The 16,394-nt window shown below is 42.1% G+C and overlaps 2 protein-coding genes across 2 annotated transcripts; both read right to left on the reverse strand.

Annotated features, from left to right (window-relative positions):
- Positions 1–664: 664 nt before the first annotated feature.
- LOC121747419 (chaperone protein dnaJ 11, chloroplastic-like) lies at positions 665–1,320 on the reverse strand. The gene has a single exon (XM_042141454.1). The coding sequence runs from the start codon at positions 1,241–1,243 to the stop codon at positions 833–835; it is 411 nt and encodes a 136-aa protein (XP_041997388.1). The 5' UTR covers positions 1,244–1,320; the 3' UTR covers positions 665–832.
- A 1,077-nt stretch (positions 1,321–2,397) lies between these two features.
- Positions 2,398–12,217, reverse strand: LOC121747348 (enhancer of mRNA-decapping protein 4-like). The gene is made up of 12 exons (XM_042141389.1): positions 11,040–12,217; positions 10,484–10,533; positions 10,251–10,407; positions 9,947–10,165; positions 7,532–7,660; positions 5,817–7,409; positions 4,797–5,156; positions 4,599–4,718; positions 4,018–4,188; positions 3,766–3,927; positions 3,530–3,655; positions 2,398–2,895 (listed from the first exon to the last, which is right to left on the reverse strand). The coding sequence occupies exons 1-12, from the start codon at positions 11,823–11,825 to the stop codon at positions 2,587–2,589; spliced, it is 4,182 nt and encodes a 1,393-aa protein (XP_041997323.1). The 5' UTR covers positions 11,826–12,217; the 3' UTR covers positions 2,398–2,586.
- Positions 12,218–16,394: the final 4,177 nt, after the last annotated feature.

Raw genomic sequence — 16,394 nt, forward strand, 5'->3', positions numbered from 1 at the left:
TAAAAGTGAGATGTAACTTTTATTGTGGGACGAACTGAAATGACAAAATGTGACTCTTATTGTGAGACGGAGGTAGTAAAATATAAATAGAAAATCAAAATATTTGGTAACAGCAAAACTGAGAAAATTGTCAAAATTCAGAATTTAAATACAATATATGATTGTGGAGACCAATAGCTGGAACAGACCAAAAAAGTTCACCAAAATTTATAGTGTTTCTTTCCAACAATTTACAACTCCACTATATATATTTTGAGTTATTTGTGCGAGTTTATGTGATGTGAACATTGTTGTGTGCTAGGGAGTTCTCAACCGGAATAGGGCTGATTCGGAATCTAATGGGCTGATGATCGGGTGGGTTGGATTTATACAGATGTTATTATTATCTATTGTTTCGTCTATTTTATACTTAATTCTATATTTTATTGATGATTTTTATAATAGTATAAATAATTAAAATATAACCTTTAATTAAATTTTTATAAATATAATAAAGATAAATAAAAATTAAATTTACTAGTACTATAAAAATTATTGGAGTACTAATTTATGCCCGCCTTCATATTTATTTCCATGTCACATTTATGCTTTATTTCCGCGTCATAGTCGTCTACACCAATTTTCTATTCCTTAGAAAGGTAGAACAAATAGCATGAAATTCTGCTTCCATCACAACAAATTCTCAATTATAATTCTCGGAATTACATTGTTAAGAATCCCAAACAACGAAGCTAAAAAAAAAGAAGAAAAGAATATTCCTATAATTTCCGCCTTCTAAAATCGGAAAAATCAAAAGGATCGCGAAGAATTTACGTCACACTTCCTGAAGCGATTACCAGCACTGATCCGTCTCCCATCGACGCGTCTGGTAAAATCTCCGGCAACCAGACACGCCGGGGCCTCGCGGATCAACAGTCAAATTCAGATCGTACTCCGCTCTAGCATTGGGATCCGACAGCGTGGCATAGGCGTTGTGGATCTCGATGAAGTCTCCGCCGTCCGCGGACGTTGCGATCGAGGAATTCATAAATCGCGCCCTCGCGTCGGGATGGTGGAGCTTGGCGAGCGTGCGGTACGCCGTCTTGATCTCCACCTGCGACGCGTTCCTCTTGACGCGGAGGACCTCGTAGAGGCTCCGCCGGTCCGGCACAGCCACTGCCACAGCCACCTCGGCTCGCACGGACATATTACGGCTTCGGAACTGAACCGACGGTTTGAAGGCGAGTGTAGGGTTTCGTAGCATTGAAAACTCGGATTTATTTATTTGTTGAGCGGAAAAGGAGTGAAATTAATTGCGATTTGTGGCGAGAAATAATACTAAAAGAGCTCAAAGGTTTATATGCAAGTCATGAGGGAGGTGATGGGGGCCCACACTGAAAATGTTCTATGTGCGATGATTTTACTGCGTGCTGACTTGGCACATTGGATTGCGGTTTCGGTAGCTGCTTCGCCAACTTGTTTAATGGAAAAATTGCCGCGCTACTTTTTTTTAGTTAACCTCCAGCGTCACATTTCCTTTTTTCAAAAAAGTTCACATAACATAAAAATTGTCCTTTCTCATTAATATATACTCCCTTTTAGCGAATAGGAGTTCCGTTTTTTCATTTCAATCTATCCGTGAATAAGAGTCCTGGTTCACTTTTACTATAAATGGTGATAGGGTCCCAACTTCCACTAACTCATTCTACTCACATTTTATTTAAAATTAATATATACAAGTTGAACCTCTATTCTACTAACTTTTTTCAAACCACTTTTCTTAACATTTCTTAAAGCTTAAGCCTCCCATAAATGAAACTCCTAATCGCGGATGGAGAGAGTATACTTCATTTTCTAAAAATAAAAAATTCTTTCTTTCTTAATCTAATTTTTAAAAATTAAAACTCTTTATTTTATGTAATGGTTCACCTAATTCACTAATACCAGTGACATTGTTTTTTTTTTCTCTAACTTTATTCAATTATTTTATTAATTTACATTAAAAGGCGTGTCATTTATAAAGTTCGTAATTTCAGAAAAAGGAGGGAGTAAAATTTATCTTCTTTCTTCTGCGACTGCCAATATTTAATCCACACTTTTTTTAATCTCTTTTGAATTCCAGACGAACAAAACATAGTGACCAAATTTTGAGCTAATAATGGAATTATCGTGTGTAGAGAGTTTCTGAAAGTGGAAATTCAAATATTTAAATGATAAAGAAGCTTCTCAGAAACGAAGCAGCGGCTGAGATGGAAGAAGGCGATGTATGGAACACCAAAAAGTTAAATGAGCATTCCCACTCCCCATTGTTCAAACCTGTTGTTCTACTTTTCACTGTATATTCTAATTCCAACATGTTAAAAATATGAATAAATTAGCACTAATAAAGTAGGGCGACCAACCCACTTACTCCAACCCTTAATTGCATATATCAAATATATAACAAACAAATGAAAGATGACAGTGTACACATTACAAAATTGCATATGGAAAAACTCATTAAAACCTGCATAATTAAAATTCACACAAACTGCTTGCTGCTATATATGTTCCTTCCTACCATTCTGGGAAAAAGGCAATTGATTTAAGCACTTAAACCCACATCAATCATTTGGAGCTCATGAGCATGGAATTAATGACATGCATGATCAAGCGAATGATGGCAAGTTCAGCACCACCCATCGTTGGAAGGTTGCGCTGGTGATTCAAGATCTGATACACCTGCTCAAAGATTGGGCATACGTGCACTGCAATCATCGGGTCAGTTGGATTTATTGCAGTCATAACCTCCCTCATCCACGTTAACTTCCGTGGTGTATCTTTGCTGATATCACAAGCCAATTGCTGCAAAAGGGAGAGAAGTACACCTTGGCTCAAAGGAAGGGGATTCACCGACAAAATTCCGGGTAAGTCAACCTGGCTCAAACCAGAAAAATACATTAGACTAAAACAGTATTTTCATTAAAAACTCTCTGCAGTTTAATGCAGATAAATACTAGAATATAGGGTAGGCTCAAGCTAATTTTAGCAAGTTTCAATTAGATCTGAAAAGAGTATAGTGAGTGTGGAATCATATTAGACCTACACAACAAATTTCATCAGATCCCCTATTTTATCAAAGTCAAATAGCGCTAGTCCAGCACAAAAATGTTTTTGCTAGTAATCCAATTTCACTAAGTTAAACATCACACACAAACTTCTCATATATCCGAACTGCAAATTATTTTTAGTTTTCTATCTCAGCTATCTTTTTGTCAACTGAAAAAATATATTCAGTCTTCCCCAGTTTCAATTCTCAAGTGAAACCTTCAATCAGGAGACACGAAGTGAGTCCTATGTCCATAGCACATTTCATCTCGTGTTTGACCAAATCCTTCTTAAACCCTCCTAGTTATTATCTTTATTGGTAAATCTAGCAATTAGCTTCATCATGCTTCAACCATGGGTCAAAGCTACCAAACTAAACCTGAACCTTCATTGTACCATGGGAATCCAAACCACACAAATTCAGAATATGAAGGCAGATTACTAACATCGGCACAAACAGTACCTGAGAACACAACCATGATACGGTTTTAACATCGCTCATCTGTAGGGCAGCAGTGAAAGCTTCCTCATACTTGCGCTCAGCCATCAGTCTAGATAGCTCTTTGGTTGGGTCAGGAGGAACCTCAAGCTAAAACAGAAAAACCTTTTATCAGATCAGATAGCTTAAGAACAGAAAAGAATGTATGCTTTACAGATTGCAGACTGGAGAGCCAAGAAAGAAAGATGAAAACAGCAAACCTTCTCATGGAGCGAACCTAAAGGACCATTACTTAGTTGGCTTAACAGATTTGGAGCTTTAGAATTGGCTCCAGATATGGCAATAGCTAACAATTTTCTTTGGCCATCAAGCAACTCGTTGCTCAAAGTTTGAGTCATTGATGATGCTGAATTTATAGCATCCTGAACAGTAAGATATAATTACTGTCTGGTGGATATGAAGTACAGAGAGGATATTGAAACATCAGAATTATACAGCGTTAACTTTAGTACCCTTAGTGCAAGGGCTAACGGAGAATGTGACGCCTCAAATTGTTGTTGAGCCGCTGACGTATGTTCAACCATTCCTTTTTGAAATGCTGTATCGACCTGCTCAAACATGGTCCTACATGACATCTCAAATGCAGGGATAACAGAAACTTCCAGGGTTGATTTCAGGGTGTCCTGCATTACAAAGTGAGAGTGGGTCATAAAAATGAATAGACACAGCAAGTAAGAACTACAGAAGGTATATAAGACTTCCCCCAAAGAAATTAATATACAAAAGAGTAGTGAAAGTCCTGAAGCTGAGGCGCAGTAACGGAATTCTACTGGGAAAAAATGATTTTTTCCACTAATTGAAAATCAAGTATTTCCCACTCTAACTACAACCCTCAATTGAAAGTAAAACAAAGAGGGAGGGTACAATATGCAATTGAGTGTGACTATGCATGAACCACAACTTTGATCCATTCACTTAGATTCTCCTAACAATTACCAGAACCGACTTTGTTGTTGCTAACTTCATAATCACCAAAAGAAATAAAGCATGCAACCACCAGAAGTAGAAAGTAAATTTCATTGTTTTTCAATACCTGAAGAGCTTGCTTGCCAGAAGTTTGAAACTGAACTTGGATTTGCCTAGCAACTACAGCTTCAAGTTTCGAGCTGACTGATTTCTCCAACAAATTTACAGCTTTATCACCAACTCCTTTCTGATCACCAAAATTATGTAAGTTCCAATAGATGGTTGAAGTTGAACAAAAGAGAAATAAACGAACTGAGATCTTAACCTGGAAGCTCTCTGTAATAGAAGTGGAAATTATTTTCTCAATGGCCGGAGTAATGGTCCGTGCCACAGATGGCCCAACCGTGGTCAGTTCTCTCTTGACAGTTTTCTCTACAATAGTGGGTAAGTCTTTGTTTAAGCAATTGCTGATTGTATTCGCTAGCTGTTGCATACGCTCCTTTGCTGCTCTTTCCTGTTTTGCATTTTCTTCTTGAAGACGAGCCCACAAAGCATCAGAATTGGCTTTAACAGCTTTCTCCATGCTCCTTCCCAAGGCTGCCTCAAGTCTTTTTCCCTCCCTGGTAACTGGAACAGCAACCATCATTGCCAATTGCTTGTGCATTTCATTTTGCATGCTTACAATCTGCATGAAAAGGAAATGAAGAAATGGCAATAGGTCAATGCATCAAGACACAGTTAATCCACATACAATGAAAGTACTTGAATGTCAAACATATAAGACAGTAGATTAATCAAATCAAAGCATTGAAAAATTATCAAAAAAACATAGATCCAACATATATGTCGAGCATTAGCTCCAAATCATTTGTTCCCATAATCAGGTATCCAACTTGACAATATGGACATTATGTTTTCCGTGAAGGTACTCAAGTTGGAAAGTAAAAGTGATCAATTGCAGAAATGATGAGAAATAATTTCAGTTTGCCTTGGGAAAGCCAAACCTTATGCAAACATTTTATCGCAATACAGGATTAATGCCTAATCCAAATGATTAGCTAATCGGAAATTACTTTAATTTCAGTTAGTGATAAGGTGACAACAACAAGAGTCATCCCAGTGATCCCACAGCTTGGAAATACAAGTCATGAATGAGGAATTCTCAAAATCCCTGCAACTGACTAGTATAAAACTTATAATTTATATGGACAAAGTACTCACAAAAGGAAAAAGTACTGCAGACATTACAAATTCTAAAAAGGACTACCACAATCACTGTGGTACTAAAATATAATTACTATAGCAAGATCTATCATAAGTACTGAAAAAAGGATAGAAAAATCACCTGATTCAGCATCTCTTGCACGGGAAGCATTTGTGAAACTCCAGTTTCCTGCTGAGGAGTACTAGAGCTAACACCTGGTTCAACAGGATAATCAATTGAACTGGACTCGCTAGGTGATTGTGAAGATTGGCCTGATCCTTGCACATTCTTTCCCTTCTGCTTCTTCCCTTTCGTAGTTGGTGCAGTTGGTTGAGCTGGCAGAGGAGTTGAAGAATCGTCATCCCTTTGAATCACATCCTTTGCAGAGTAATGACCTTCTTCTTCAACTATGGTAGAGGATCGGGTATCTGCTTCTGTTCCAGCTGTCCCACTAACCTGCCTAGCTTCCTCCACAGTGTAAGTTTCCGGCGATAAGGCGCGGCATTCCCGAGCTATCCCCATTCCAAGAGCAGAAGCTTGAGAGCAAAAGATTTTCTCCCTATTCTCTGGCACAAAAGTCTCAAGTTCTTCTCGGGGCCCAATGTCATTACTTGGACTAAAGTTTGTTTCGCCAACAACTTTGACCTCTACCTCAACATTCCTTGTATCGTTGCTAACTACCACATCTTGAATATTATGCTCGCCCTCACTTTGAGGCTCAATTGTGTGGTTAACATCAGAGGATGAAGTGGCCATCAATATCTCAGCAGGAGTTACCAAATGAGTTGGGTGTTTGAACTTGATTGGATGGTTCGGAGCAGTAGAAATATCATCTTGTGAATCATCATCCAATGAAGCAACATCAGGCAAGTTTCCATGAACACCATCTATCGGTCTATCCACTGAATACTCAATCACTTTCTGCTCCGAACCAGGTGAACCTTGCTCAATGCTGCTTGATCGACTAAAACCAGATAGAGTTCTAGAAACCCTGGGACTCGGAGGGAGTGGAGTTGAAGTGGCAAGAGAAATATCAGTATCATTAGCAGCTCTGGACAAATTAACTTGTTTGGACTCCATACTTGAGGTAGCAAACTCTTGTGTGGCTGGTGACTCACCAGAAACAGCACCAACAGCGTACCTTACGGCCAATGCATTATCAAAGCTACTTTCATGCACGCTTGCCTTGGGAGCTGTGCTAGATCTAGAAATCTCGGTTGGTTTACTGCCAGAAGGCTCCACACTAGCAATCCCTTCAATGCTTCCAGCATCCCGTGAAACGCTAGTGTCTGTCTTCTCATAGACTACATTCTCTGTAGGGGGTGGCAGACACTGTGACAAGTCCAAAGCATACTGCTGAATAGCCTGTGTCTGAACACAATATACTTGAACAATTTGTTCAGCATGAGGTCGTACTTCGCTTGTCCCTGTAAAACTAAGTATTGGCATAGTGACAGTGAATTCTGCTATATAATCAAAACGGCTTGCTGCTGGATTAGGGCCATATTCCATGTGCACAGCATAAATAGCATTTCTCTTGGCATTTGCCAATATAAGAAGGCCAGCTTGTGACAAGGCTGCTACTTGATTGAAGAAACCTTCTTCTAGTCTACCCTCCTCTGAGTTTCTTAATTCCAACGTCTGGGTACAATGCCATGATTCTGCGTCACTAGGAAGCAACCACCCTTCTTCTCTTGCTGAAACCCAAATCTTCAATTCCCGATTCAGGGGGCCCTGCATGAACACTTTGAAAATTGAGTGCAATGAAAAAATTAAGAACAAAGTCCAAATGAAGATGTGTAAGTATAAAGAAACTAATAAATTCAGAACATGAATTATATCCAAACTGTATGTACCCCAGTTATAAGTATGATATGATCTGGGCGATGAGGAGCAGCCACAAAGGCCACGGAATTGACAGGTTGTCCTTCATGTGGCCTGAGAACTGCAGTTGGAGATGACTTGCGATCCTCCCAAATCTTTATCTGTGGTTACAAACAGAACAGGTATAAGCATGACCAGAACTATCATACGCAGGACAGCCTAACCATGCAAGTACCAATTAGTTATCGAGTGACTATTTGAGGCAAACCCATCATCAGAATAAAAGGAAATTACAGAGAGTCTACATACTTTCTCAACATCATTGCAAACTCCAAGTAAATGTGTGAAAGTTTTATGCTGTTTGTATTGTACTCCCTCCGTTTCCTAAAAATAGAAATTCTTTCCTTTTTGGTCCATTACCTAAAAATGGAAACTCCCCATTTTAGGAAATGGACCACACAATCCACTAAAACTAATTCCACTACTTTTTCTCACATCTCTCTTACCTTACCCATTTTTTCTCCTCCTCTCTCTACTTTACCAATTTTGCAATAAAACCCGTGCTGTTTCCAAAGTTCCTACTTTTAAGAAATGGAGGGAGTAGTACTAAAGAAGATTTTAATGTAAAATTTCCTATGCAATTAGTCATAGAGGTTGCTTAATTGATCACTACAAACTTACCAAATAAAGCGGATGATGCCCTGGAGATCAATCATGCTTATATTAGGATAATGTATGAGTAAACTATACACAATCGAAGAAGGCTCTTTTTGACTTAAGTTGCAATTAAGTATGCTGATGATATAAGGCAGTTATTCACAAGTCCTTATCTACTACTCTCTCCGTCCCACCTCAAGTAATCAATTTGTTTTCGGCACAGGATTGAAGGAAATGATATTTAATGAGTTAAGTGGGGAGAGAATAAAGTAGAGAGATAAAGAAGAATAAAGTAGGAGAGAGAATAAAGTAAGAGAAAGTAAATAGGTTGTTTTTTGCAAAAAAAGAGAAATTGATCATTTGTAATGGGATAACACAAAGGAAAGTCAATCACATGTAGTGGGACAGACGGAGTTGAATATATGCAGGACATAGATATCCAGCTGATTAAGCAATCTACAAGCAGCAGCTGAATACATAAACTTTGAATAAGTTATGAAATGTTTGTTGAGCATGCATGAGACGACTACAAGCATAGAGATCTGTGGGGCAAGACATCAGGAGCACTCCCAGTGCAACTTTCCACAGTCAATGATTAACATAATTAGGGGCATGTGCCCTCAAGGCACCAGGTCTCTGCAAATTATTTCATTGTATGTTAGGTTTTCTTTCAAAGAATCCCCAAGTTCAAGGTTTATCAGTTAAGTACCATTCAACCTTAAATGTTCTGTGTAGTTCAGAAAAGTGCCATCGTCACTTCTTCCATTCATGTGTTCATTTTCCCTTCTTTCCCCACACTTTCAGCTTCTTATATTTCCCACACTTATAGTTTTCTTGTTTCATGGAATATCTGTTATAGGTGTTACTTTTCACCCATATATTATCAGTTGATGTTATTTCAATTAGTTCATTGTTCGAATAGGCAAGGATTATTACATTGAAACTTTCAAGCCCGTCTTTATTTCTCCAAAGTTTGTTCATCTGCATTGTGTTTATTACAAAAATGAACTTGGTACTCTCACATCATTGCTCTTAAGCTAGCAAAGAATGATAATAAGTCATCAACCAAGTATTAGTATCCATACTCCACGCATGTGGTACAGAAAAATAAGGATCTACTTTTAAGATTTTTTATGCAATCCAAAAATTGATTCCTCATTGGATCCTCATATACCATCATCTTTTGTTTTTGGAAAGTTATCATTTTTTATGGCATATAGCATTTTGCATACGAAATTTCATCCCAGGGTCGACTGCCTATGCTCATTAAATTCAAACGTAATGTTAAATATATAACAATAGTCATTACACACAATCTTCAAGTAACTTCCAATCATGGCCTCTATTTTGCTTTCTTGGAAACAGGATCACACTATAAAGAAAATAGAGCATAGATGTAAAAATGAAAAAAGAGATGGATCAGATAGTACTAATATATTTGATCCATAGAAGAATATCCACTCTATCCAGGTTATAGCATGAAAAGTAATACTCCCTTTGTCCCATAAAAATAGCAAATGGCACAGGTTGAAATGCGCAATGGGTAAAGTAAGATAAAGGGAAGAAAATGTAGTGGAAGTAGTGTTAGTGGATAGTGGGGTCAGTTTCCTTATTTCGAACTCTTCTAATTTTAAGTGACAGCCAAAACGGTAGAACTAGTCTATTTATGGGATGGAAGGAGTAGTAGCTACTATAGATTGAGATAGCGTTATTCATATCAATCCAGGCTAGTACTCAAAGAAGATACTAAAGAAAATGCCTTTAGGTAAGAGGAGATTTTAAATACAAACCGTTCCATCCACTGAAGCCGATACCAAGCGAGACGTCATCCACTGGCACATAGACAAGTCAGTTATTTCTCCATCATGGCTGCCAACAAGTTGGACGCCATCAATCAACTTTTCAATTGGACATTTAAGAGGTTCCTCTGCTGAATACTTTTCACCTTTTCCCACTTTTGTAGTATCAATCTTCAGAACACGTCTTCCGATTCCCACTACAAGAACTTCCTGAATGGACAAATTTACTTGGTTAACTATTATTGTGACAGGGAGGCGTAAAAACACAACTAGAGAATGTTAACGGGCATTATACTTGTTTATGACAGTGCCAACAAACTCTAGGATGGAGAGAATCCCCCTCTCCAGTAATCTGTAAGGCAATAACTATCTTTCCAGTAATTTGAGGCTTATCTTCTTCATCTGAGCCTTCTGTTATTTTCCACACATAAACCCGTCCATCCACACTTGCACTGTGTGGGAGCAAATTGGCATGTTCAGGAGAAATTTAATGCTACAAACTATAAAAACACATGGAAAATAGTATACCTAGCCAAAAGGTGAACATCCTCTGCAAAAAAAGCCATGTCCGTGACTCTCTGCAAGAAAGTTCAACATTTCAGACATAAATCAAGACAGGATATGAATGCCATTGGCGAGTCATGCTAAGAAATGAAACATGTCACTTCAAAATTACCACAAAAAAGTTCAATAGCGTAATTTTACCACAGATCATGCCATGTGATATCATAAAAACAAATGCAAAAAATCTAGCTAACAAGGAAATGAACATATAGTAACAGCTGCAAGGACCTACCGACTAGCCTTCGGGATAAATAAATAGTCGCCTTCATAACTAACAAATTCCGGCAGTATCACATATCTTGGTATCCAGAAAGATTGTACATTTAGTAAAAGTATACTTTTAATTGCATCACACCATTAACCAACCAAAACAAATTTGTAGATGCAAGCTATATAAAACACAACCAATAAACTAAATTATGTTTGACCAACAGGTTTAGACAGGTAAGGAAACAAAAGTAACAACTTTTTTACACAATTAAGTGAAAAGAAGAGGACTAATAAGCATAGTGGTAGGGACCTGCGCTAGACCCTTAAGCAAGGATCTCAAAGCAGTGTTAATATTGAGCACCCGGATAGCCCCCAACTTCAGACCATAACAGATGTAAGTCTTATTAACCGCAATTTGCCTCCCCAAAACAAGTCCAGGATCCGACCCATATTTAGTGATGGGTGTGACCTCAAGCTGAGGCTGTACTTCTCCAGGCAATCTTACATCTACGTCGTAAACCAAATGATTTCCGATCAAATGCTTCCCCTTGGGCAGCTTACTACTCGGCATCCGCATTACCGGGCCCGGTGGCATAGAAAAATCGGAGGCCGAGGAGGAAGTGGGGTGGATTTGAGCCATTGGCTGCGGAACCTCTGAGGTAGATGGCGGCGCGCTCAGCAACGCCATCAAACGAGCACCTGGATTGCTAGGGTTTTGGGGGTTTTGGAAATTATTATTAGGGGACTGCGGTTGGGGTTGGAGCGGCGGGGTGGGATAAGACATGGACCTCTGAGGGTGCACATTAGCAAAGTCCTGATGAGGAGGGGGGTTGGAGTAGGGGGTGTAGACCGGGTGGTAATGGTACGGAGACGTCTGGGGGGAATAGGAGTAGGGCACACTTCCGGCGCCGGTGGGCGGCGGATACGAGGCCGACGGGACCGGGAAAGGGGCGGAAGCCAAATTAGGGTTAGAATTAGTATTGGCAACGTTATTGGGGAAGCTCTGAGGCGGATTAGGGTTGGAATTGGGATGCTGCTGCTGTGGCGGCGGTGTAGAGGGCTTGAACAATTTATGCATATCGATTGGTGAAGCCATCTGTGTTGTATCAATCAATCAATCAACCAACCAATCAGCGCGGGTGTAGTGGTGCAGCCTGAATCTGAGATTTTCCGGTGGATTCAGAGTATCTGTATAGATTTATTGGGGAGTGAATTTAAATAGTGAGAGAGTGGGAGAGATCCGATGAAGGAATTGGGAGCAGTGATAGTGAGGTGACGAGAGACTTTTTAGCGACCAAATTAAGGAGGAGAAGAAGATGGATTTGTGCTTCACAAATATCGTTGAGTGTGATTTGCTCGGAAAAATGAATTCACGGCGTCATCAAGTCCTTTCATTTTCGGGTCATTACAATTTTGGTCCCTTCAGTGATTATACATTTGAATTTACGACTAGGCTCGAGCAGGGCTTTGATAGTGTAAAGTTGAATGATTTCATGTTTCAATAGTATCTTGATATCTTTGAGAATTCGTGGGATATAAATGTTGTCTTTATTTGCATTATTCATATGACCTTTTTTAACCATCATAACTTTCCTCATATTGATTGCAACATATAATGATGAACTTTTTTGTTTGTTTCAACATTGTCAAAAAATTATAATCAATTATGAATTTGATATATTGATGTGTATGTCTGATACGAACCCCACGTCAGAGCCGGCCGCGGGAAGGCAAACACCGACGGCGACAGCGGTGGAACCAACGCCGAGCACCGCGTCGTCGGGGGAGAAAGACATGCACACGTCGATCGCGACGACCAAGGCGAAGAGGAACCGGCGTCCGCCCGATTTGTTCGGGGATTACGTCCCGAAGTAGTTAGGAGTATTAATTTCCTTTTTTTTATCTTATCCTTTTATTTTTGGTAATTAGTTTATTTTTGGTTAATTATTTATTTCGGGTTTTCTTTGTGGTTCTTTCCCGAGATGCGTTAGGATTAGGAGTCGAACCACCCTAGGGTCCTTAGTCTATAAATAGGGCTATGTTCATTAATTCATTCATCAATAAAAATTACATCTATTTGCCCACAAGGAACGAGTTCTTCCTATAAACTCTAGCTTGCCGCTGCCCGACGGAGAGCCTCCGCGCACAGCCGCCGCTAGCATCACCGTCGATCCCTCTCCACGGGACGCCGGGAAAATCTTGGATCGTCGAGCCATCGAGCCGCCGATCATCGTTGAGGAGCGAGTCCTTAACATCTGGTGCTTTCATCCAATACTCATGCCACGTTTTGAGAACAACAACTATAATCACAACAACGGCAAAGCCGTTTGGAGCTCCGGCCGCCCCGACGCCTATCCAGCGACGCGATTCGGGGGGAGACAGCCGTGAGCAAACCGCCGCGAGAATGGCAGGTTTAGGGGTCCACATGGGGACGACGGCGACGGCGAGAGTCGCCAACCGGAGGAGCCGAGAATGGAGGAAACCAGCCCCGCGACCCTAGATCTTGTATTGGAAAGATTGGAGAGATTAGAGAGATTGGGTAAATTCGAGACAGAGAGAAATGATACAGCCCGTCATGCCGACAATCTTGACCATTCTGGGTCACGGGAGACGGACCAACCTTCGGGTTTTGGCGTAGGAGGTGACTGGGGGTACGACGAGACGCGTCGCATGAGATCGGGCGATTGGACCGCTGGCGGACGAAACCCTACTTGGGGTTTTCACGAGGGTCCGCAGGACGCTAGGGCACGACGCGATACAATCGGTCGTAATGGGCCCGAATGGACAACACAAGGCAACCGCATTCCGAGGCAATCATCTGGGGGGTTCGATCATTCTTTTAATCGGACGCCAACATGTTGGGACCCTCCACAGAGATATCAGGGGGGTGGCCAGGGTTTCGAGAGGCAGCAAGGGGTGAGGATGGATCCCCCGCGATTCGACGGGTCGGATGCGACAAACTGGATTTCTAGAGTCCAATATTACTTCAATCACCTTATGATGCCCGAAGCTCAACGATTACATTATGCCGTGATGTTATTTGACCAGCCAGCGGCAGAATGGGTATTTAATTATTGTGCAAACAATGAGTTCGTCACGTGGGACGACTTTCTGGAGGATGTTCGCCATCGCTTCGATAGAAGGAGCTCTCAGAATTATTTTGGTCTATTGGCAAAACTCACGCAAACAGGACCACTGTTGGAATATCACAATACGTTCGAAAAATACTTGAATCGGGTCCAAGGGATCCCGGAATCAGAATTGTTCACTTTGTTTGTAGCGGGCCTCAAGTCGGACGTCCAGGAACGCGTAAGGTTGCACAGACCAGGGTCCCTATCAGCCGCAATGGCCTTGGTTTTGGAGTGGACAGATGCTCCGTATGAGCGCGGGCCTCAACCGGCCCTTTCAGCGACACAACGTCGGCCTTGGCAGAACCGTGAGGGCCGAGGCCAACCTATTACCTCGGCAGGCCCAACGTCAGGAGCGGGCCCAGCCACGGGGGGCCAGACAGCGGGCCCAGTCAGCCGCGGTGGGGAAAGGCTGCGACCCGGCGCCATTCGGGTATCCCAAGCTGAAAAGACGGAGCGCGCCCGTTTGGGTTTGTGTTATTATTGCCCCGAAAAGTGGATCGTCGGACATGTGTGCAAACAAAGACTACTATGCTACGCCGAGGACGAAGCAGAGGAGGATGAGGAGGCGGATGGATTTTCGGGTGAGGAGACGGTACCAACAGACGTGTCGCATGTTCACGCAATGGATGGGGGTCGTCGATCTCGGCCGATTAAAGTCGTGGGGGTCATACACGATCGTGAGGTGTGTGTCTTAATTGACACAGGGAGCGACCGGGATTTTCTCCACCCGAAGATTGCAGAATCATTGCACTTGCCGCTATCGCCTATTCGACCATTCAAGGTGATTGTGGGTAACGGGGCGGCCCTTCTTTGCACACACGTCTCCAGACAGACTAAATTGGAGGTGCAGGGCACGGTTTTTATGGTGGATCTCCATATTCTACCTATTCACGGGCCAGATGTGATTCTAGGAATGGACTGGCTGGAATCGTTGGGGAAAGTGACCGCAGATTTTGCGGGCAAGACATTGGAATTCGTGCACGGGGAGAACCGTATTAAGTTGACGGGGGTTACGCCACCCGCCCGCAAGATAGATGGCGCCTCACTGGCAGCTTTGATGTCCCCTTCAGGAGGTTTGGAGGTATATGAGATCATGCTCTTGGATCCAGAACCAACCACTACCCTGCCCGAGAACCGAGAGGAATTCCCGGCGGATCTGGCGCCACCCATAGTTGCGGTTCTAGAATCTTACAGGCCGGTTTTTAGCATGCCGCCCGGGATGCCACCATCGCGCCCTTATGATCACCGCATACATCTGCTGCCGGGCACGAAACCGATCAATGTCAGGCCGTACCGCTACCCCTATTTTCAAAAGAACGAGATAGAGCGCCAGGTCAAGGATATGTTAGATCAAGGGATTATTCAGAGAAGCAACAGTCCATTCTCTTCCCCAGTACTGCTGATTCGTAAGAAAGATGGATCTTTTCACTTCTGCATTGATTATCGTGCGCTGAACACGGCCACTGTACCGGACCATTTTCCAATACCCACGGCGGATGAGCTTTTTGATGAATTGGGAAAGGCCAGGGTGTTTACGAAACTAGATTTGCGGTCAGGATACCATCAGATCAGGATGCAGGAGGAAGATGTATTCAAAACGGCCTTTCGAACACATGACGGCCATTTTGAGTTCTTGGTAATGCCTTTTGGGTTAACAAATGCCCCATCGACCTTTCAGGCAGCAATGAACACAATTTTTCAGCCGATGTTAAGAAGGTTCGTCATTGTTTTCTTCGATGACATACTGGTCTATAGCCCGACACTGGCGGAGCATGGGGAGCATTTGTCCGCCGTATTGAAAGTTTTACAACAAAATAGTTTCTTCGTCAAATTGCCCAAGTGCTCTTTCTGCAGTTCCACCGTGGAATATTTGGGACACTTGATCAGTAACGGTTCTCTTATGGCCGACCCCAATAAAATTAGTGCGATGACAACTTGGCCGAAGCCGAAGAATGTTAAGCAACTCCGGGGGTTCTTGGGGCTCACCGGGTATTACCGTCGTTTCGTGGCAGGATACGCACTGATTGCATCACCATTGACCGATATGTTGAAGAAGGACGCCTTTGTATGGACCCCGGAGGCAGACTCTAGTTTCGTGGATCTGAAGGGAGCCATGACGACAGCCCCGGTACTTCGCCTACCTGATTTTGAGAAGACCTTCTGCGTCGAGACAGACGCCTCGGATACGGGCATTGGCGCAGTATTACTACAGGAAACTCACCCAATTGCCTTCTTTAGCAAGAAACTTGGGCCTCGCCGCCGAGTCGCTTCTACTTATCACAAAGAATTGTACGCGATTGTCGAGGCGGTACAAAAATGGCGTCAGTATCTCCTGGGAAGAGAGTTCATTATTAGGAGTGATCAAAAGAGTTTAAAAGAACTGCTCCAGCAGATAGTGCAGACGCCGGAGCAACAGCTATATGTGCGTAAGCTCATGGGATATAAGTTCGTCATCGAGTATAAAAAGGGAATCACGAACCGCGCAGCCGACGCACTGTCACGGAGCGAGGCAGACGAACCTTCCGACGGCGCGC

Source organism: Salvia splendens, chromosome 9 (genome assembly GCF_004379255.2).
Source record: "Salvia splendens isolate huo1 chromosome 9, SspV2, whole genome shotgun sequence".
NCBI classification, from domain to species: domain Eukaryota; kingdom Viridiplantae; phylum Streptophyta; class Magnoliopsida; order Lamiales; family Lamiaceae; genus Salvia; species Salvia splendens.